This window comes from Lissotriton vulgaris, chromosome 3_1 (assembly GCF_964263255.1).
Source record: "Lissotriton vulgaris chromosome 3_1, aLisVul1.2, whole genome shotgun sequence".
NCBI lineage: Eukaryota > Metazoa > Chordata > Amphibia > Caudata > Salamandridae > Lissotriton > Lissotriton vulgaris.
The window spans coordinates 1,837,086,561-1,837,110,790 of record NC_141689.1 but is presented as its reverse complement, the minus strand read 5'-3'; the positions used below and the strand labels follow the sequence as shown (position 1 = coordinate 1,837,110,790).

At 47.4% G+C, this 24,230-nt stretch overlaps 1 protein-coding gene across 1 annotated transcript in view; it reads left to right on the top strand.

Annotated features, from left to right (window-relative positions):
- The window catches only part of LRBA (LPS responsive beige-like anchor protein), a 2,444,222-nt gene that overhangs the window by 2,392,698 nt on the left and 27,294 nt on the right, over positions 1–24,230 (top strand). Inside the window, exon 56 of the mRNA XM_086962285.1 lies at positions 7,931–8,082. Coding sequence (XP_086818411.1) covers positions 7,931–8,082 — 152 coding nt within the window. The remainder of the gene's footprint in view (positions 1–7,930; positions 8,083–24,230) is intronic.

Sequence of the window (24,230 nt, the reverse complement as noted above, 5' to 3'; positions counted from 1 at the left end):
GTTGCTATATAACCGCGAGGATTATAATGCGCTTAAGAGTATGTGGTATGGCATTATCCCGGATCAGCTTAGGGAGTTGTTCCCGACAGCTGCAGACAGGCTCAGCTCATGCCAGAGCACCATCTCACATAAAACCACGCACTCTGCCTCCAGGATTGATGAGGCCTTCCATAGGAGTGGCTTACAGGCTATATATGTGTCCAGATATAGGTTTAGATATAGGTATACTATATCTAAGCAAGGGGTGATTACACCCACTTGCCCCAGCTGAGGGATCAGCCAGTTGTGTCAATTTAGATAGCCAGCCAGGGGTGGCAAAAGATATGCTGCAGCCCCTGGTAGGCCTTGGATGCACCTATGCCCTGGGCACCTATAGTGCTCTGTACAGGGGCTGATAAGGTGACCCAAGCCAATCTAGTTATGCACCTAGGGTACATGGAATCCATTTTACAGAGAGAGCAGATAGCCTGGGGCCCTGATTAGCAGGGAACCAGGCCAACTAAGTCGAAAACCAGCTAAACACAGGCAAAAAATCTGGGGTAACCATAGTCAGGTAGCCACCTTCCCACAACCCGCAAGACTGGATGGTAGCGTTGGACTTGCAGGACGCCTATTTTCACATCCCCGTCCTGCCGGCCCACCGGCGTTACCTGCGGTTCACGGTAGGCCAGGAGCACTTTCAGTTTATCGTGCTCCCCTTCGGCCTTACCAGCGCCCCACGGGTGTTCACAAAGGTGATGGCGGTGGTCGCAGCCCATCTGCGCAGGTTAGGGGTTTCAGTCTTCCCCTACCTAGACGACTGGTTGTTGAAGGCGGGCTCGCCCCAGACAGTCGTCCACCACCTTCAGATGACGGCAGACCTCTTGCACGACCTGGGGTTCTCCATCAACGTGCCGAAATCACACCTGTGTCCCTCTCAAAAGCTCCTTTTCATCGGAGCGGTTCTGGACTCGGCGCAGTTTTGGGTTTATCCTCCGGAACGGCGGGTTCGGGATATTCAGGCTTTGATTCCCATCTTTCAGCCGCTATCCCGAGTCTCGGTCAGGTTGACGCTGCGGCTGCTGGGACTGATGGCTTCCTGCATCCTTCTGGTGCATCACGCCAGGTGGCGGATGCGGGCTCTGCAGTGGGACCTGAAGTTTCAGTGGGCCCAGCATCAGGGCAACTTGTCCGACCACGTCTTGATCTCGGAGGGCACTGCGAGACAACTGCAGTGGTGGCTTACGGACCGCGATTGGGTCAGGGGCAAGTCCCTCTCCCTTCCCCAACCGGAGCACGTTGTCGTGACGGACGCGTCCCTCCAGGGCTGGGGTGGCCACTTGGGAGAGGCAGAGATCAGAGGCATCTGGTCTCCGGCGGAGTCCCGGTTCCATATCAATCTGTTGGAGCTGCGGGCGATTCGTCTGGCACTGAAGGCATTCCTCCCCTTTGTCAACGGGAGTGTAGTGCAGGTGTTCACCGACAACACCACCGCCATGTGGTACTGCCACAAACAGGGCGGAGTGGGGTCGTGGACCCTTTGCCAGGAGGCTCTGCGCCTCTGGCAATGGCTGGAACGTCAGGGCGTGACTCTGACGGTTCAACACCTGGCAGGTTCTCTGAACGCCAGGGCGGACGAACTCAGCCGTCGGTGCTCGATGGATCACGAATGGCGTCTGAACTCGGTCGTGGCGCAAGGCCTCTTTCTGCAATGGGGAGAGCCTTGGTTAGATCTATTCGCCACAGAAGAGAACGCGCAATGTCATCAGTTCTGCGCGTTGGAGTTTCCAAGACGGCACTCGCACGGCGACGCCTTTCGGCGCGAGTGGAGTTGCGGTCTGTTATACGCCTTTCCGCCTATACCACTTCTGCCCAGAGTGCTGAAGAAGATCAGGCGCGACCGGGCCCAAGTTATCCTTGTGGCTCCGGACTGGGCTCGAAGGTACTGGTATCCCGAGCTACTCAGCATGTCAGTCGGTCCCCCGATCCGCCTGCCCCTTCAGGAGGACCTTCTGTCGCAGCAGCAGGGGACGGTCCTCCACCCGAACCTGTCCAGTCTCCACCTCCATGCTTGGAGATTGAGCGGCGGCAGTTGAGGCCATTTGACTTGCCTCCTGAAGTCTGTGATGTTATTCTGGCAGCCAGGCGTCCCGCCACTAAGTCGGTATACGCCTGTCGGTGGAACAGATTTGTGGCATGGTGCACAGCAAAGGCTGTGGACCCTCTTTCTGCCCCTCTTTCGGAGGTTCTTCTGTTTCTTCTTTCTCTTGCCCAGCAGGGCTCTGCTCTGGGCACTATCAAGGGCTACCTTTCTGCCCTTTCAGCCTTTTTGAGGCTTCCTGATCAGCCTTCTTTGTTCAAATCCCCGATTGTAACTCGATTCTTGAAAGGCATCACTCACATGTTTCCACCTGTTCCGTTTGTGATGCCTCAGTGGGATTTGAACCTGGTTCTAACTTTCCTGATGTGTGCTCCCTTTGAGCCCCTTCATTCTTGCCCTCTCCGTCTCCTGACTTTAAAGACGGCTTTCCTGGTTACCATCACCTCTGCCAGGAGGGTGAGTGAGCTCCAGGCTCTTTCTGTCCAACCTCCTTTCCTGTCCATTCATCCTGACAAGGTGGTTCTGAGGACTAGACCTTCTTTCCTGCCCAAGGTTGTTTCGGCCTTTCACATCGGGCAGTCCATCACCCTCCCTTCCTTCTTCCCGCCTCCGCATCCTTCAAAGGATGAAGAGCGGCTCCATCGTCTGGACCCAAAACGTGCGCTTTCATTTTACATGGATCGCACACGCCAGTTCCGGGTGGAGGACCAACTGTTTGTTGGCTACGTGGGTGCGAAGAAGGGACGGGCGGTTTGTAAACGAACCATCTCTCGATGGGTCGTCCTCTGCATCAAAGCGTGCTACTCTTTGGCTCGGAAGGAGCCTCCTGTTGGGCTGAGGGCCCATTCCACTCGGGCCACGGCGGCTACTACTGCCCTGGGCCGGGGAGTCCCCTTGCAGGACATTTGCCAGGCGGCTACGTGGGCCTCGCTGCACACCTTTGCGAGGCACTACTGCCTGGACAGTCAAGTCCGGAGGGATGGCTTCTTTGGCCGTTCTGTCCTCCAGGACTTTCTGGTGTAGTTTTGTATTGGTTCGCAGACCCACCACCGGGGTTGGTATTGCTGGGGTATGTATTCTAAGGTAAGGAATCTAACACTAACGTGTTTCTTTCAGATGAACAAGTTACTTACCTTCGGTAACGATATATCTGTAAGAAACATTAGTTAGTGTTAGATTCCTTACCGAACCCACCCATCCTCCCCGTTCTGCGAACTGATACCTAGGGTTAAGGTCATCCCTTTCAGGGCCCTAGTTTTTACATGGCACCAGTGTTGGTTCTCTCATGGCTCTGCGTCTCCTGGCGCGGAAAAGCTGTGTGCAAAGAACTGACGTCAGCGCGCGGAGGCGGCGTCTATGTACTCCAGCGACGTCATCACGGCGCACGGCGCCGACGACGGACGCGGAGCCGCAGGGGACGCCTGCAGACGACGCCTACCGACGCGCAGGGGTACTGCTACGCAAAAGTTTCCGGATCCAGACTGACGCCTGGGGATATTCTAAGGTAAGGAATCTAACACTAACTAATGTTTCTTACAGATATATCGTTACCGAAGGTAAGTAACTTGTTCGATAGGTAAAACTTCATTGAGGATTCTATTGGGCAATGGGTGAAGCAGTTTCCCCTCTCTTGCCTGCCTTTTGGGACGGCCGTTCTGTTAAACTCTATGCTCATGACAACTGATGTGGGTCCCCTGACGGCGAAAGAAAAGATACTTACCTGAAATTCTAGTTCTCCTCAAGGGGGAACCCTTACCAAAGCCGTGAGTAGGTCTCCTATGTCACCAGACAAGAAGGCTAACAGTATTCTCAGTAATGGATCCTGTGAGGCATGATGGAACGTAGGAGGAAGACTGGGGCCCTAAAGGCACCGTGCCAGATCTTACTCTAAGTTCTACGGCAGCCTCTCTGCCAGTATTGCCCTTCCTTTCTTTTACCTTTTCAACAAAGGTTAAAGAAATATATTTCTAGTCACCTTTTGCTAAATTAGTAACTGGTGTAATGTGTTTGTTTTGTAAACTGAAAATAAATAAAATTTTATCCTATTAAACTGCAACAGCTGTTTTTTCCCTCTGTTTGCAGGACACTTTTCTACTGAAAAAGTGTGCACATATTTTTATATTTGTGTATATATTATTCGTACTCCAGCATTGCATATGCAGGCTGGCCAATTCAGTGCTTATGACTTTGATGAGGGTTCCCCTGGAGGAGAACTAGGATTATAGTAAATTAACATATTTTCATGCTCTACTTGTGATTACTGATTGTTGCAATTGTCCCCTTTGTCACCTCCACCCCATAGATGCTGAAGGCGAGGTGAAGTACACTTTTCAGTGCCCACCAGCTTGAAGATAGTGGGACTTATTCAATCATGGCAAGGACTATGTCTCCCTCCCACAGTAGGTGGGCATAATAGAGGGTGTAGGCACCCCAGGGTCACACCTACAGAGATGATTACAGAGAACTACTGATTTGGTCCCAGCTCTCCCGGCCTGTCTACAGCCCTCGAGGAGTCGTCTGCAAAAGACGACGCATCCTGCTGCTCAGCGACCTTCAAAACCTTGGAAGGAAGTGCCTGCCTTTGACAATGATCAAGATCTCCCAAGAACAGTGGATCTATTCACCAGCAACAAACTACAAGCAAGGCCTCTGTGATCTGAAGAACCACAAAACCCTGCTCCTGGTTCCACCTCTGCACTCTACGCCTCCAGTTCAAGTAGCCCACTGGTCCCAGAGATGCTCGAGAGCCCGAGTCCATGTGAGTTGACCCCGCCCAGACTCCTCAACGTTGCCTGCAGCCTCTGCACAGAGATCCCCTCAACCACGACCTGCTCCAGAAAGCTATTTCCGACATCAAAAGACACCCGTGGACGCGCCACCCCTGGGCTTTGGTGAAACAGACCAAAGGTGTCCCTACGTCCTGAACATCGAAACGTACCTCTCCAGCTGTTGCTTTCCTTTGACTGGCCTCCTGGCCTGAGCCTACAACCCTTTTCCGATTTTGCCTTTCTCCATTGCTTTACATTGGGAACCCAACGCTGTGTTGGCAACCTGCACCCGGCTGCCCCTGTGCCACTGGTGGTTTAGTGTTTTTGCTGCTTTGGACCCTGCCCCGTACCTGCTTTAACCCCTGGAGACTGGCTCCCCAAGCCGCTGCTTCTTACCTGTAAGCAGCCTCTGTTTGATAGCACCATTTTTCATTGAGTTGTACCGGGCCCCCGACACTGTATTTGCCCCTGTGCTGCAGGTGGTGTACTGTTGGTGCTGAACTGAACCTTCCCAATTATGACCTTAACTCCCGAAGACTGGTTCTGTGAGTCAATGTTACTTATCTGTATGCAGAATGTTCACTTCCTCCCATAGGTTAACATTGCAAAGTCAGAAAATTGCACTAAGTGTCCGATTTTGATACTGAAAAGAGTTTCTATTTCAAAACATATTTTTCTAAGACGAAGTATTGTGGTTCTACAAAATAAATTTAACCAGGTATTATTTTTATAAATTGGTTTCAGATTTATCCATTGTGGTTGTTTCTCATTTATTGAAACTGTGTGTACAACAAATGCTTAACACTCTCCACTGTTAAGCCTATCTGCTCGCCCACACTACCACAAGAGAGCTTTAATGTTGCCTACTTTAGCTTCTGTAAACCTGTGGTGATCCTCGAGTCTCTCAGCACACTATACCTCTTTTTGGTATAGTATATAGAGAGCCAGCTTCCTACAATTGTGCTTGCCTGTGGCAGGTTGTAGCTGTCTGGCTGCTTGAATCTTACGTTGGCCCTTGTTGGGCTACAGCTGGTGTGGTTCTCTAATCCTGTCCCTACAATTGCCATACTCCATGAATCCTGAACCAGCCTGGGTTTGGCTACAACTGCCAAGTTTTTCTGTGTGTGCCCAGAAGTAGGCCCCATGGGGCTGTGCACGCCAAAGATATGGACTGCACTCAGCTAACCATGTATTCTCCACCCAAACAGTGTGCAAATAGCACAGACTTCTCTACCTGGAGTTGGGACCAGGCTGCTTCATCGCTCTGAGGTGAGTGTGAGGAATTGAGACTGTTTTCTACCAATTGCAACACTGGAGATAACACAAATGAACGGGTTATGTTTTTGGACTGGTGGAAAACTTAATCAGCACTTATGCATAATTCATGCTCAGGGGAATTATGATCAGGGGTATTATCCTGTATTCTTAAACTATATAGTGTAGTATTTATTATGGCTGTGTGATTAAAACACTTGTTTTCTAAAATACAAGCACTGAACTCACTATTGCGTTAATATGTTGTATGAAACTGGGTTTTTGTTGCAGTGCCCCCTACTTTTTGCCTGGTAGGTGATGCAACTTTGACTGAACTTAAACTGGGTTCCTGCTAACAAGGTCCCCAGTACCGGTGTTCTTTCCCTAAACTGTACTCTTGGTCCATAATTTGCACCCCTTTAGGATCCCTGTAAGACCCGCCTCAGGTACTTAGGGCCTTGAAACTAAAGAGGGTCTCTAAGGGAAGTAGCACAAATTTTGACACCCTAAGGTGTCCCTTACCAAACTCATGCAATTTTCCATAACAGCCTGCATGTCTTGGTGCAGAGAAAAATGAAGAGTCGACATGGCACATACCCCTGTGTGCCATGCTAGCAAAACACTGCATGTATGCTACAGGTAACTCACCCCTAGAGCAGGCCTTAAAACCCTAATGCAGGGTGCACTATTGCCCATGTGTGGGCATATCTGCATGAGTCCCTGCGATATTAGCAGAACCTTAGATATTACAAGTAGACAGGGAAGCTATGACGAGTGCATGGGCTAATAACGAGTTCCCCAGCTGCATGATGTACCCCAAGGTGTTTGGTACCAAACACCTTGTGTAGATAAACCCACACTGATCCAGTGGAGGATTTATTAAGCAGTGCACCCAGAGGGCTACTTAGAGGTAGCCACTGAAAACCCACTGACTACTAGTGTATTGACTGACTGGCCTCGACCAGCCAGCCAACGTAGACCGGTTTCTGATGTCATGAGGTGAGAGCTTTCGCTCTCAGCGGCCAGGAAAAAAGCCTGCTCTGGGAGGACATGTTCACACCTCCTCCACACAGGATGTGCAGTCCAGGACAGTGAGCTTCTAAGTCCCTTGCTACCTTTGTTATTCGGCCCAGGCCTCTCCAGATAGTGGAGATTCCCTCCCCTGTCCTGCTGCCATTTTTGGCATCAAGTCAAGTGGGAAAATTAGTAAGATTAGGAGGTGTACCCACATTCAGCCAGCACCACCCGTACGGTGGGCCAGCTGATGTGGACCCCACTTTTCAGATTCCTCCATCTTGTTTTGGACAGAATTAGCATTCTAGGGTCAGGGCTATGCTTACTTCCCACAGGGAGTGGTCATATAGAGGGTCTCAACACCCTATAAGGTAGGTAGTCCACAGGCTATTACCTGTCACTTCCCTTAAAAGATGTCTGTTTAAGGCTTGTTGAGTTCTGGGTTTGTGCCCACCACACTACCTCCTTGAGTAGCCTATAACTGTTCACCCCTTCTACCCTGAGAGTCAAATGTGGAAACGGTTGTATGTGACCCAGTTTGCAGAGCCCTAGTAGGACAGCCTCAGGACACTAGTGGCAACCTACCTCAGACACCATAGTTAGGGTCCAGTAGACCTGTGTAATCTAAATGAGGTCTGACAATAGTAGAAAAAGAAAAAGTTCTGCTATTGTAATAACTTGTACTGAATACGTAAGAGGCATTCATTATTAGATTGTGATTTCATGTTTGGCACCACTTAACAAGCACTGGGTAAGTTGCCTGTTTTCGTAAAGTAATTTATTAAATGTATCTTTTTATTGTGTCTTACTTCAGGCAATTCAGCTGAGTCGGGATGGTCAGTACCTGCTCACAGGAGGGGATAGTGGTGTCATCATGGTATGGCAGGTGTGCGATCTCAAGCAGTTGTTTGCCTACCCAGGTTGCGACGCTGGAATACGTTCCATGGCCATGTCATTTGACCAGAGGTAAGACATCCTTGGGCATCAGAGGTTTGTGAACTTTTTTGTAAAGTTGAGGACAAGGTTAGCAGAGGGTCTTCAGATGGTCAAGCAAACTAAGTAGTACCCCTTCTATGGACACAAAGCATGACCTACGCAACCTTGATTTACACAAAAAAAAGAACCCAGTAACGTTATTTGATTTTGCCTATCAGGCCAGGCTAAGATTTCCCAATAAATTATTTGACATATGTTATGGGTAACCAATACCTTGTGTTCACTTTGTGGCTCCGAAAACTGTCATGTCCTACCAGATGATCATATGGGCTGCTTGAAATAAACTCGACTACCATTGTACATTGTTTTCTTTTGAACCGTGTCTGCTGAGCCAGAGGCCATGCATGTTACCAGACCCTATTAGTTGTTGGTCCAAAAATATGGGAGGCATATCCAGACTGGAAACCAAAATCAGCCCTATCAAAAATGTTCAAAGGACATCCGAAGTAATGTCCCATTGAGTGAAAGAGTCACTCCCCTGCATCTGCAGGCACTGCATCAAAGCTGACCGGTCTGCTGCTCCTGGTATCCTACAGACTTCCCGAAGCGCAGCAACACAGGTGGTGGTTCTGTGGTTCCCCCAAGGCCTAACCTTTCTTCCCCCCAATTTGGAGGACAGTATCTCTTGTCGAAGCCGCTGGGACCAAACCCCTGTGCACCGTTTCCACTTGCCGTTGAAAACGCTTGTTGGCTCTGCACTCCAGAGATCTTTGGGCTGCAAGAAGCTCCAGCCTCCAGCACTTCATCCCTCGAATCCTCCCTGCATCCCTTGCATCAAGGGCCTCCATCTTTGGTGAGCTGCCTGAGGTCGTCTTGGGAGTCCTGTGCCTTTGGCTTGTGGGTCACCTCGAGGGTCTTCTTCTGCTGTGGTGGGCTCTCCTGCTTGCTTGTTTGCTCTGACTCTCCTGAAAATGGCGAGTCCCTTGGATATTGCTGGTCCTAACGATTGCATCTTTTCGTCTTCCACGCCAGTTGCGGCTACCAGGGCTTTTTGGTGCTCCTTCTGGACACCGACCACCTAGACACCGACATCCGACGTGGGACAGCTCTTGTATGGCTCCTGGTCTTCCACAGCGTCACCTGGTCCCCAGAGTTGCAACAATGAGGTCCTCGTCAGCTTGTTGGAAATTCCTGCCAATGGGGGGCACTGTGCTTCCGTTCCACCTAGTCACCTGAGAGTGGTAAAGACTCTGTCCCCTCTGCATGCAGGTTCTCCTCTTCCAGAACCAACCCATGGATTCCACCAGCCGTCTTCAGAGACTTCTCCAGAGGCTTTTCTTCCCAAGTTGCCTATTGTCGTCTACAAGAGGTTCCGACATCACTTCTTCCCTATGCACCCGGCTTCCCTGAGGCAAGTAACCTGGTTCCTTGGGCATCCATGGGTGAGTTGGTACCCCAACCTTCCGTCCTTCCGTCCTCCAAAGGAATTCTTCAGGTCCTCTGGGAAGGGTCCATTTTCTTTAAAACTGCAACCGCGACTTCTCCTTTGACCTCTATTGGACGCGCAGCTTTGGTTCCATTCTGCCCCCCTCCCCCACTCCCCCTTGGGGTTCCTGGGTACTTAAATTGAGTGGTTCCTGGTTCTCCAAGCTCTTCTAACCCCTTTGGTCCAAGTCCCGTTCTCCTTTGCAGTCCACTTATTTAGTATATGGTTTGGTTTCCCCCTGGATACCACTGTATATTTGTTATACATACCTGATTTCCTTGAAGTATTCTTATGTGTATTGTTGATATCTCTGAACAAGGAGATGTACCAAGCCGTAGTGATTGTGTGGTGTAATAAATAGATTTCTTTTTCATAAACGCTATGTGGTTCTTGGTCATCTAATCTACTCTCTTGATTAAATGTGGTAAAACAATTTGCTTTACACTGCTTAAGTATAAGCCTGAAGGCTGCTCTCAACAGCTACCCTTTTGAGAGCTTTTAAGGTTATCAAAGACCACCAAAGTCACAATAAGGGTTGCCTGGATCAGTGCAAGGTGCAGCACTCCTTTAAGTGAGCATCATACACTAAGCCAACCTCCTGCACTCCCCAAGCACAAGACTGGATCTGACACTTTTTTCCCATAGCCCGTCTGCGTGTCGTTTAAGGGTGCTGCGCGACTCCATTTCAACGTCATCCATCGGTTGTAATGTCAACAGAGTCCATAAATCCCCTCGCGGACATCATTTCCTTCTTTACCGCGCTTCCAACGCGATCCGGAGCAGTTGAAGGGGGTTCTTTTTACCCATTTTGTCAAGTAAACAGTACGTTTTGCAAAGTCTTCGGGGTTTAAAACCTGTGGATCTTGTGACAGACAAATGTCAATCTCTGATCCTCATACTATCTGTTTGTGGTGCCTTGAAGAACACCATGACTCTGAGGAGTGCCGTTCCTGTCTGCATCTTCGGTCGAAGGCTTTGAGAGAGCACCAAAAGAAACCTTTAGTGGCGCGACTATCTGATGCACCTCAGTATCATCAGTCTTCATCGAAGTCCAGAGACCAGTCTAAGAGCCGTTCAGGGAATGAGCCGTCTCCGTCTATGTCTAGGAGGGTTCGGAAGCAACAGTGGTTGAAACATGAGTTAGTTTGTGATACCGTCCCCAACCTTCCGTTGCAGAGCATTCAGATGAATCCACCCCACGCCTACCTAAATATCCTGGAGCCAGGGTGACTAGCCCAAATGCGGGAATATCACATTTCCCTGCATTAAGTCTTTGGGCCCCCCCTCTGGTGCACATTCAAGTTGCAAGCAGGGGAGAGGTGCCCTGACTGCACCTTTATCAGCAGGTTTGCTCTCAGTGACAATTGAGCCCTCTGAATCCGTTGTCAGATTCGAGGCAGCGCCTGTGCAAAGCCCTTGGGGATCAGGGCAGTCAATGAAGTCAGTGGTACTGATTGACGCCGAACCCATAACTACTCTTTCCGACATTAATATGATACCACAACGGTGCTGGACAGCGGCGCCGATGGAGCCGTCTGTTTTAGGCAACTCTCCATCTGCCCTTATACAACCTGTTTCTGCTTCTCCTATGGGAATGCACAGTTTTGCTGGTGAAGGGGAGAATATAGGGTGTTCAAACCCTTTGGACATTGCTGTCCAGTCTCCTTTGGAGGAAAATTGGCTTGTACTTGAGTCGTCTACAGTTTCAGATTTACTTTATCCACCTGGCATGATAATGGAGGTTAGTTTAAAATCCAACACCTTCCCTATTGTCCGCACAGACTGGAGTTGGAATAGTAAATTATACTAGTCCAACATCCAGCGCCCCCCTCTGCAAGTTGTTGTTAAGACTTGAAGAGTAATGGTATGCGGAATCACAACGTGGTCGTTGTAACGACCGTGTTGTGATTCCCTGCGGGGGGAAATACAGCGGGATAATATCATATATTCGACGTGGAATTGTGTATATTTATTTGTTGAACCGGCTGATTCGGCAATTCAGAGCTGGTCGGTGTGACAAAACCCTCTAGACAGATCTTTGAATGTTCTGGTGGATTTTTTCTTTCTGACTAGTTTGGAGAGAAGTGTTTATGCTTGACTGAGTTGCAATATGTATTTTATCTGGTGACAACCAGTGTGGTGTTTCTACTTAATGCAAAGGTTTATGCTTGTTTAGATAACCTGGAGATTCTTTACACGTTTTCATGCCATTAGTTTTGGTAATTTAGAATTCTAGGAAAATTATGGGCTTCAGAATTCTTCTCAGTGAAGATCTATTCTTTAAAGTATATTCCACAATACGTGGCTTTCTTGATTATGATTTACTGCTTGGTGCAGAAGTCGTGACTTTCTCCTTCAGCTCTGTTGATGAAGTTTCAATATGGGAGACTTTTTCTAGATCATCTGTAGATGGATCTTTATTAATAGATTAAGGTCACGTATAACCTTGGTTTTCTCTAGGTTATCAGGGGTTTTCTTTTTCATACTTAATATCTCATTCAACTGTATACTACTGTTAATTAATGCTGGTGTCTAAGGCAACTTGCAATACTCCGAGTTTGATGGCTGCTGTTCTCCTAAGTGGTATGATCCCACTATAGTTCCATACTGTTATGTAAGTATGGCCTGCTGATTATTTGGCTTTATTTTTACTCCTATGTCAGTACTTATGTTAGGGATATCCTAGAGTATTATCTCTAGTTCTTTTTCCTAAGGAAAGCCTTCTTCTATTCAAATACTTGCTATTGTTGTCTTCATCTTCTTTTTAATAGAGTATTCGTTATGTTTTCACCATAGGACATTGACTTTTCCCTGTGTTTTTATCAGGGCAGTTCTGGCTAGGACTGGACTTTATATTGCATAGAGGTTTTGTTCATTGGCATCTCCTTCTGCTTTGTGTTCCACAAGTATTAAACACACAATCGGATAGTGGTATCGAGCCGCAGATTCCTTGCCTTAGAATTCTCCCCAGGCACCAAACTGGATCTGGATTTTTTTTACAGCAGTACCCTTACGCGTCACTAGAAGGCGTCGAGCAACTCCGTAGCGACATCGTCCACCGGATGAGCTGTAGACGGAGTCATTATTAGCCCTCTGCTCATACCAGTTTGTTCTTTTCTATGCTGTCAATGCGGATCCAGACAGGCCTATGTCTAAAACTTGTGGGTCTCGTGGACGGCAAATGTCGGCCAAAGAGACTCACTCTATTTGTATGTGGTGCCTAGGGAAGCAACCTTATCTTAAGTGTATGCAACACTTAACCTTAGCGCACTGTTGCTTTTTAGCGGGAACCGCTGAACATATAAACTCTTAAAACAGTCTCAACGTTGTTTAAAAAAAAATATAATTGTATTTGTACATTAGTAGGCGAATGTTTTCTCTCAACTCTTTACATGAGTTTGACAACAAAAATCTGTTATTAAATCAACACAAATGTTTACATCATCACATTTCAAAAATAGATGTCAATTCTTTAAACTTTAACATTTCTTTCTGTCTGTGCCCAATGCATTTCGAGCTCAATGGAGCTCTTCTTCGGGGGCCTGTGGAAATGAAATACAAAATACAATGAACTCAATCTTCTCTACAGCATGTGAATTCAATACAATGAAGCAACCATATATATTATTGAAAGCAGGTAACATTACTGCAAAAAGAAAGCCTTCACCAACACCTCTGTGTGTGTGAAAAACAAAACGCTGAAATCTACTTACAAAAATCACGCTCCTCTAAGGCTTTATCCTTCTGTAAACACAAGACACAAACGCAAAGTAATCTCTCTAACCCTATTATAAAGTGTAACAGACCAAAAAGGAAAACGGAACCTAAAATCTTTCTTACCTTGAACACAATGGACCCAGTGTTCAAACAACTCTCACACGCACCCAGTAATCGTTCTCCTCCTACAAATGACAGGGAAACCATCAGCTATCAACCGGGATAAATAACCCTGCTGCTGAGCTTATCCACCACGCTGCCTCGCGCTACAAAGCTCACCTTGCTCTTCAATCCTGATGCACTGCAAACAACTCTCTCTCGCTTACAACTGCTACTCTTCGGGAACAGTGAATACTGAGTGACTTGGCTCTCTCGTGTCTATACACGGAGCCGGTAATCAACATGAAAAACGGACTGTCCGTTCAAAACTCCACTTGCTAAACAGCGCCATGTTGGAGTGGTGTAGAATCTAAAAACCGAAGCGTTGTAAACCACAAAACTAGTGACTCGAAATAAAAATGTGAAAAAAATGTGAAAAAAATATACAAGCACATGAATAATGCAGTCATTGTTACCAATCAGTAAAATATAACGACTATAGCGATAAAGTACAGACATCATACTCGGCACAGCATCCTGAATGAAGGGGAATCATAGGAAACAAGATAAATCGATTTTTTCATTAAGACCCTTCGGTTCCTGTGTAGATAAATATTTGATCCAATGAATTTCTCTCTGGAGGAGCGATCTGGTGAGATAAACTCCCTCGTGTATCTTGACTACCTCCAGAATGGAAAACCTAATCTGGGCTATGCTATGACCGTTCTCAATCCAATGTTTGGCTAAATTGCTTTTCATATTCTTATTTCTGATAGTGCTTTTGTGTTCAGAAATCCTCATCTTCAATTTTCTTTCAGTTTTTCCTGTGTAAATTTTTCCACAAGGACATTTTATGTAGTAAATCAAGTTTTTAGAATTACAGTCTCCATTGTGATGTAGATTTATCTCGCTACCAGTTTGTGGATGGTGTAACAATTTTCCTTCAATCACATTAGAGCAATGTGCACAATTTTGACATTTCCTCATGCCTCTATGAGTTTCCTCAGTTTCTCTTGTCGGAGTCATCAACAACTCCTTCAGGTTTTTTGATCTTTTGTAGGCAAAGATGGGCTTGCTGTTAAATATCCCATTGAAGTCCACTTCATTCTTTAGGAGATCCCAATGGTCGTATATGATAGTTTTGAGCTTCTGAGATGTGGTTGAGAATTTTGATACAAACACTTGTCTTTCCTGGGTTTTTTTTGGTTTTTGAATTAACAGGTTATCTCTACTGTATGCTTCAATTCTATCTCTAGCTTTCTCCAACACCTCTTCAGGGTATCCTCTGTCTTTATATCGTTGATGTTGCAAATGTAGGTTCTTTTTGTATTCATCCTCATCAGAACATATTCTCTTGATTCGCATGTACTGCGATACCGGTAAATTGTCTTTAAGATTTTGAGAATGAAAGCTTTGATAAAGTAATGAATTCTTCACATCAGTCGCTTTTCTATATATCGTCGTATGGATTTGTAGCTCTTCAATGTTAACTAAAACGTCCAAGAACGGTAATTCCTTTTCACTGATGGCATAGGTAAATTCAATATGCTCTGAGCATTGATTTAACCTTTCAATTTCTGATTCCAGACTTTGTTTGGTTCCTGACCACATCAAAAAAATGTCATCTATAAACCTCCTATATAAGGTGGTATGATCATTCCAAAATTTATTGCTGTAAATATGATCAGCCTCAAATTTAGCCATAAAAGTATTGGCATATGCCGGGGCCCCGGCAAATCCCATGGATGTTCCATGTTGTTGAAGAAAAAACTTAGATGACCATTGGAAATAACTGTGGTATAGACAGAAATGTAGCAATTCTAAGATGAATACTTTGTTTGCTCTTACAGATGTTTGTTGTAGCAGAGCCCATTCTACGGCTTCCAGTCCAGCCTGGTGAGGAATAGAAGTGTACAAAGACTTGACGTCAATAGTACACAATAGTATGGGGCTTGTCACGTTGACATTCTTTAATGTCAATAGAAAATCATTAGTGTCCTTTGTATAAGATGGCCAATGTTGGACAAATGGTTGCAAGAATGTATCGATATACTGACCGAGGGGTTCAAAGATAGTACCACACCCGGTCACGATAGGGCGCATGGGCGGATCTAAAAGATTCTTGTGCACCTTCGGGAGCATATAGAGGGATGGTCTTCTCGGGTTTTGCACTGTAAGGAATTGTTTAGTTGTGGTGGTTATCTGGCCTAGGTCCAAGGCTTTGGTCAAAATTTCATTGAGAGCCAATTGTAATTCAGCTGTCGGGTCTCTATCTAGTTCCAAATACGTCATAGTGTCTTGCACATGATCATTCACTTTGTTATGGTACATTGATCTGTCCATTACCACAATAGCGCCCCCCTTATCAGCTTTTTGTATGTGAATGTTCTGATTTTCTTGAAGGCCCTTTATAATGGATCTGTCATAAATGGAAACATTTTTTCTTTTTGATTTTCTCAAGTTCAGACTCTCCATGTCATTGATGACTGCATTTTCAAAAGCATCCAAGATCTTATGAGATACTGGGGCTTGAAATTTGGATTTCGGTTTGAATTCTAAAAATTCTGGTTCTTCTTTGGCTGTTTGTGCTGGTACTACATTCGTAAAAAAATGTCTAAGTTTAAGAACCCTCATAAACTTGTAGAATGCTACCTCATTCTCCAGTTTGTTGGTGTCATACGTTGGAACAAACCCTAAGCCTTTGTTCATCACTCTCATTTCGTCACTGGTTAATTCAGTTTTGGATATGTTTAGGACCAAATTAACTTTGTGCTTCTTGTACGAACTCCTTCTACCTCCTCTCCTTGTTTTGATTGCTTTTTTTGTTGTTGTTTCCCTGGTGGTTGGCTTGCATCCCCTCCCTGGGCTAAAAAAGACTGGCTTGTGCTGGGTATTTTAGTAGGATCAGTTGTAGTTTGACCTGAACTCATTTCTACCATTTGAGTCTGGGCCGCCGGCCTGTTCGCGCTCAATTCGCTGTCAGACACTAGACTCTCTTCTGATGTTCCCGCGGTTTTTTTCTTTGGAAATGTTCTCCGTTGAGCATAGACTTCAGCCCATGTGTACACTTCATTTAATTTATAGTCCAAAGTGTCACGTTTGAACTTCCTCAGCTTTCCTTCTTGTAACTCCTTTTTGTATCTGTCTAATTTTGAATTCAAGTCCTCCAGTGATTTGTCCCAGTCTGTTTTGTCCATTCGAGACTCCAGGTTGTGTTTTATTTCATCAATTTCATTAGAAAGTTCATGAATAGCCTTTGCCAATTCTTCAATCAATAAAAGGATCAAGTCCAGCGAACATTTGTTTAGGATCGAAAACCATCTCTCCATAAACTCTTTGTTTAGGTGGAATCTGTGCAGCATTGGTTTGATAGACATCCTTAGACCACGGCGAATCCTCTTCACCCTGTGATACTGCACCAGGGTTGATGCGTGTAACTTTTGGTTTACTTCGCGTTTTGCGAGATACTCGAGTTGCTTCAATTGCTGAAAAATGGTGTTGCCTTGCACATTAGAAGATTTGACATCTTGAATTAAAGCGTAAATGTTGTCTGCTTCTTCGCTTGTGTAAGCTAAAGTTTTAGCTCTATTGTCTGTCATGCTGGAAATTTGCTCATAGGCCATGTTTTTGGTGCTCACTCCGTGTAGACAGATTCTCAAAATGGTTTTTTTTGATAAGAGGAGCACTCTGTAGATTGCCTGAAATTTTATTTTGATTTTTGCAGATTATAAAATTTAACTCTAAGCGTGCTGCTGAGGTAGCACGTCTGTCCTATAACGTGCCTGACAATTGAACAACCTTATCTTAAGTGTATGCAACACTTAACCTTAGCGCACTGTTGCTTTTTAGCGGGAACCGCTGAACATATAAACTCTTAAAACAGTCTCAACGTTGTTTCAAAAAAAATATATAATTGTACATTAGTAGGCGAATGTTTTCTCTCAACTCTTTACATGAGTTTGACAACAAAAATCTGTTATTAAATCAACACAAATGTTTACATCATCACATTTCAAAAATAGATGTCAATTCTTTAAACTTTAACATTTCTTTCTGTCTGTGCCCAATGCATTTCGAGCTCAATGGAGCTCTTCTTCGGGGGCCTGTGGAAATGAAATACAAAATACAATGAACTCAATCTTCTCTACAGCATGTGAATTCAATACAATGAAGCAACCATATATATTATTGAAAGCGGTAACATTACTGCAAAAAGAAAGCCTTCACCAACACCTCTGTGTGTGTGAAAAACAAAACGCTGAAATCTACTTACAAAAATCACGCTCCTCTAAGGCTTTATCCTTCTGTAAACACAAGACACAAACGCAAAGTAATCTCTCTAACCCTATTATAAAGTGTAACAGACCAAAAAGGAAAACGGAACCTAAAATCTTTCTTACCTTGAACACAATGGACCCTGTGTTCAAACAACTCTCACACGCACCCAGTAATCGTTCTCCTCCTACAAATGACAGGGAAACCATCAGCTATCAACCGGGATAAATAACCCTGCTGCTGAGCTTATCCAAAAAACCGTGCCTAGGGAAGCACCATAACTCCAAGGTGTGCGACTCCTGTTGTCAACTTCGACCGAAGGTGCTGTGGGAACGTCGTATGAAGCTCCTTGTGGCACGGCTATCTGATAGACTACTAGCCACAGATTCCTTAATGTAGAATTATCCCCTGGGGTGAGACTGGATCTGGAAAAAATTTCTTTACCACAGCATCTCCGCGTGCCGGGGAGCGGTACCACATGACTCTGCCCTGACGTCCGCGGGCGTGACGTCAGCAAGGACACATAAGCCCCACTCCAGTGCGCCGATGTCCGTTTTTTCTCTTTTCCTCATGCAATGCGGATCCAGATCGTGTCGTGGCCTATTTTAAGGCCTACTTTTCACGCTTTGCTTCAGGGAACAGTGCGCGAAGGACTCCGGGCTTCAAGACATGTACTGATTGTGCACGTCAGATGTCGGTGACGGACCTTCATCCTATATGTAGGAAGGTACATCCTGACTATGGTTGCCCCCAACTTTTTGCCCTGTGTTTTAGCTGGTTTTGGACATAGTCGACCTGGGACCCTGCCAATCAGGACCCCAGGCCTACTGCTCTCTCTTTAAAATGGATTCCATGTACCCTAGGTGCATTTCCAATTGGTACTGGGCCACCTTATCAGACCCTGTAACTCAGGGCGTAGGTGTACCCAGGGCCGCCAGGGGCTGCAGCATGTATTATGCCACCCCTGGCTGGCCTCCTAAATTTGACACAACTGGCTGCATGACAGCTGGGGCGAAGTCGTGTAATCACCCTTTGCTTTAGATATAGTAGCTCTATATCTAACCCTACAATGGACACCCGAGTTCCTATCAGTCACTCCTATGGCAGGCCTTGACAATCCTGAAGGCAGAGTGCATGGGCTCGTGTGAACTGTGTTCTGGCCCGAGCCGAGCCGGTTGCAGCTTGCGGAGAAAAGACCCAATGGCTGTTCCATGATAACGCGTACCACATCGGTAACTTCGGTGTCGCGTTATCAAGACATGTCGAGTAAGGTGTCATACGAATCGGGATGCTGCCCTCTCACCAACTCTGGCGACGAGGTTAGCATTCCGCCCTTCTAGAGGGACACGACATGTACGTAACTGTGAACCCCGGTTAAAGTTAACGAAAGCCTCAGCTCCACAAAATGGATGCTGCCACCACAGACACGAGTCTGACCTCCTGCTGCTGGGAGTCCTTCCAGCGAGGAGCACTTGGACAAAGGGTTTCCTGTCGAGGGCGGTGTTCGCACCGTCCCAGACAGGGTTTGTGTATTCTGGGTAGGTAGGGCTTTTGCGAGAAGGTGACTGCGGAGTGGCACCCCGGTGCTCACTACGCATCTGCCGGTTAGAACCAGTTCCAGGGGCGACAGCCCTGGCCTGGGGAAAGTCCGGCAGGGGAGAGGGGTGTAACTACCCCCCTTCCTGGTCCCACCCTTAGGGCAGGACCTAGTCATGTACCCACCCCTTTCTTTAGAATAAAGGCCGGAGCGGGGACCCTTCCAAATTAGATCATCTTTGAATCAAGAATACTTTCTACGAAAGGACTTCAAGACTCTTCTCAAGATTTCTCCCTTGTGGCTAAGGAGTAGTCACCCTGCATCAGCGGGCACCATCTAAGAACTCTGCGGTTTGCTGTAAGTCCTTCCTCAAGGAATCCGACGGCCCAGCTCGACGAGAACCGGCTTCCCTGGCACCTCTGACCTCTACCCACGTCATCAGCTCAGCTGTGATCTGTGGGTGCGACGAGACCTCGAGGGACCGGCCATCATCAGAACCTGCACGCTCTTAAAAACCAGCACGACCATCGAGGTAACTCTCTGGTGAGTGCTCTGGGGTCCGAGAAGCCCCGACCCTGAGCCGCTCCAGCACCAAAGTGCAGTCTCCCAGCATCTCCACGATCTGCGTGGGGCCCTTCTGCTCGCTGCTCAGCACGTTGTCTGGTCACTAGCCGCTGGCTCGTGTCCTTCTGTGACGACATCCGAAAATCAACACTGCCGGTCTGGTTGCTCCAGACTGGCCCTTGCTTCCATCTTTTCGAGAAGCACTCCGGACCCTCCTGGTCCACTCAAGACGCCGACAGCGACATCCGTCGTGGGACAGCTCGCACCTCCACCGTGGTCGCCGACAACGCCTCCTGGTCCGTGAGACTGCAGAGCCTAGCGTCGCCCACTCACCTGGTCGAGGTGACGGCCAACCGGTGCCTTCCTGGTACCCTCTGACTACTGGCTAGTAGTACGAACTTGGTCCCCTCTGCTTTCAGGTTTTCATCAATCTCAGATCCAGGCTTGGATCTCTACGAACTATTCATCACTGGTCGCCGGCCAGCAACTCCTTTTCTTCCGGCTCCTGGCTCGTCAGCGAAGACCCCGACGCCTGTAAGACTTGCAGCCGCAGCCCTCGTGGCTAGGTAACTCGGCATTTCAGTGCCTGCATAGCCTCCTTACTCTAGGGTCCCGAGTCCCTCGCTTCCGACTTGCCTTAACCTTTCCGTGTCCCCGGACACTTGTTTTAAACTGTGCACTTGAAGTATTTACTGAAGAGATTTGGTTTGTGCTTAGTACCCTGTCCTCATAAAGAGTACAGGGCTGTTGTGATTCTTAATAAATATACTGTTTATTTTCATAACACTTGTGTGGTGTCCTTTCACTGGGTGTTCAAGGGGTACATGTGTGGTAAACAGCTGGCTTAACGCGCCCTCTCGAGTCTTTAGCCTTAGACTGCTCGTATCCACGCTACTAGGATAGCTGGTCTATAGGTTGACTTACAACCAAGCACCATAAGGGTCGTTGGAACGATACATAGCGGTCGCTAGAATAGCGAACGTTGCATATCGGGCCAACTTCTCACATTGGTGAGCAGCGGTTGGGATTTGAGCTTGCTGTTGTTTTACCACACGTATCCTAAGAATATCTTGTTGAAAGATCACACAAGTACTGTTAGTACATATAACTAAAGCTTAGAATACTCTGAGTTCTACTGAACCAGCTGTTGTAGCTCCTCAAGGCTTAGCACACCTTGGCTACAACTCTTAGCAAGGGAAAAGTAGGTAAAAACATAGTGTAGGTAGGTGCATCACTTACACCACACTAGAAGCAGTATGTCGGTCACAGGAGGAAACACTGAGTCTCCCCTGGTGTCAGTTGACCCTCCACAGGTCATCCCGTCAAGATATACTGCGCTTAACTTCCATGAGTTACGACAAGTATGTACCTCTAGGAAAATTAAGCAAGGGGCTAACCCCACCACCTCCTTTCTGATTGGTCTCCTGGAGACTTATGATGCCAGAAAGGCTGAGAAGCTTCTTAGCCCTTCTAATCCAGAAGGAGGCATGCCTCCCCTCGAGGGAACCCGGGACGATCCTGACCTCATTCACCTCGCAACCGAGAACGAGGATGTGGAGGAGGATGAGGATGAGGATCTCTCTGGGGACGAGGCAGATAAGGGACAGGTAGAAGTCGGCAGACTGACACGGTCCAACTTAAGCAGACATGATAGTGGTACTGGGGGACCCCCGGCGCTACTGTCAGGTGCGCTTAACATTGGGAATGGACGAGTTAGGTCTCTATCAAGAGGCTCTAACAGATCCCTTCGAACCAATGGCTCTCGCAACTCTTCTCAAAGAGGGATGACGTCCCCTCAGAGGAGAGTGTACGAAGCTAAGGAAAAAGCAGCTAATCTGAGGATCGAAAGGGAAGAACTTGCCCTGGCCAAGGAAAAGCTTGCTTTTGCTAGAGAGCAACAGTTAAGTGGGGCAGTCCCCACTGGTGGCAGCAATGTACCTAGTAATAGGGAAAAGAGTTTCGATACGAAACACCTTGGGAAGATAGTGCCCCCCTTTAAACAAGGGGACGACATCCACAAATGGATTACTGCTTTGGAGAGGGCCTGCACGGTGCAAGGTGTTCCCCAGAGTCAGTGGGCAGCTATCTTGTGGCTCTCCTTTGAAGGCAAAGGAAGAGACAAGCTCCTCACCACAAGGGTAGAGGACGCTAACAATTACCAAGTCTTGAAGAATGTACTGGTTGATGGGTTCGGTTTAACCACTGAACAATACAGGATGCTGTTCAGAGACACCCAGAAAACTCAGTCTCAAGATTGGACTGACTTTGTTGATTGTGCCACTAAGGCTTTTGAAGGCTGGCTACTGGGTAGTAAGGTTACTGATTTTAAAGGATTGTATAATCTAATTATAAGGGAGCAAATCTTAAATAATTGTCAGAACCAGTTATTACACCAGCACCTGGTAGACTCTGATCTGACCTCTCCACAGGAATTGGGTAAGAGGGCAGACAAATGGGTCAGAACCAGGGTTAGGCCTAAAAACCAGGGTGGTGACCAGAAAAAGGAATCAACCAAGCCTCAAGAGAAGGGTGGGGATAAATCCACAGAGAAGACTTCCCAAGGGCCCCAAAACTCCAACAAGGGTGGTGGGTCTCAGAACACTCCTTCAGAACAGAAGAAACCTTATTGCCATACCTGTAAACAGGTGGGCCATTACAAAAGTGATGCCAAGTGCCCTAAAAATAGCAATAAGGAAAACATACCCCCAAGTAATACTCCTAAACCTCCTGTTACCACTAGTGGTAATCCCCCAGGTGGTGGGAGTGCCCCCAAGAATGTGGTGGGCATTACTTTGGGCAATCAGGAGGACTATGGCTTAGCCAGGTTCCCTGACCACACTCTTGTCTGTGAGACTGGCATGGGGTTTGCCAACTTCACTACTGGACCCCACATTTTGGGCAAGTATAGACAAGAAGTTTTATTGAATGGTCAGAAAGTTGAGGCATTCAGAGACACAGGGGCCAGCCTCACCATGGTGAGTGACCATCTGGTCCCCTCTGCTCAACTGACCCCTGGTTTTACTTATCAGGTGACAGACATTCATGGAATGAAGAGAAGGCATCCCATGGCAGTAGTCAAGCTCAGCTGGGGTAATGTCACAGGGCCCATGAGAGTGGCGGTGACAGATAACCTACCTGTAGATTGCTTACTGGGGAATGACCTGGAACTCTCAGCATGGGCTGAGGTGGAGCAAGAAACTCACTCCAGAATGATAGGCCTATCCAGACAGGTTAGTGGGGCAGTAATAGCTACAGCCCCAGTCCAAGCACCATTCCTCCCTGAAAAGGTTGGAAGGGCAGTGGTAGCCACTGCCCAGGCTCAGACAGACTGTCCAGAGCAGGATAGGAGGGCTGTGACAGTCACAGCCCAAACACAGACTGAGTGCCCTCCTGAAAAGGTTGGCAAGGTTGAAATGGTCTCAGCCTCTACTCAGACAGATAGTGAGGTTGTGAAGCCTGAAACAATGGATCACTCCACTCCAACAGAGAACATTGAGGAGGAAGAAGAGTCTTCCCCCTCCCAGACACTAGGTGAGAGCCAGCCTCCTCAGGGAACTGACTCTACCCCTGTTGAAGGAACTGCCCCAGAGGTAGTCAGGCCTAGCCTGGCAGAGCCCCTGATGACAGTGGACCCTTCCCAGGTGGGACCCAGTCTGGAACAGGTAACCTGCACCTCTCTACCCTGCCTCAGTCAGCCCAGGGCTGAAGAGGACAGGGAGGCCAGTGGCGGACCCAAAAGGGCCCCCTGTCCAAAAGAACCCCTTAATCAGCAGATTAGGATCACTGAAGCTGGTAAACCTAGCCAAGTGAGAATAAAACAGACTCCTGAGGGATCCCCCTTAAAAGTAGTTAGGGAACTCCCACAGCTGGACACTGTTGGGCACAGCCAAACATGGGGCCTAAAAACCCCAGACCTGACCTGTCCCTCCAGTAAGCCAAACAGAGGGACTCAGCCTCCAGCTTTAGGTAGCCAGAGGCTGACCCTGAGAGCTCAGTGCATCTCAGCTAAAGAGAGAAAGGCACGCATGATGAATGGTGATTGGAGGAAGATGAGCCCAAAGGTAGAGGAGCCTCACTTCAGTACTCCATCCCAGCATCAGCCTTCTTCTTTCCCAAGACACACCAGAGACAGAGATTCCCTATGGTGGAGACCCTCAGATACCCTTAGGGTGAGGGGTTGCCTAGTGGACCATGACACAGGGGGAAACCAAGCCAGAGCTGGTCCTTCCTTATATGGCCACTTAGGTAATAGAGGCTTACCTGGACAAGGATAGCCTTATCTCCTTTCGTTTGGGGGGGGGGGGTTGTGTAGGAAGGTACATCCTGACTATGGTTGCCCCCAACTTTTTGCCCTGTGTTTTAGCTGGTTTTGGACATAGTCGACCTGGGACCCTGCCAATCAGGACCCCAGGCCTACTGCTCTCTCTTTAAAATGGATTCCATGTACCCTAGGTGCATTTCCAATTGGTACTGGGCCACCTTATCAGACCCTGTAACTCA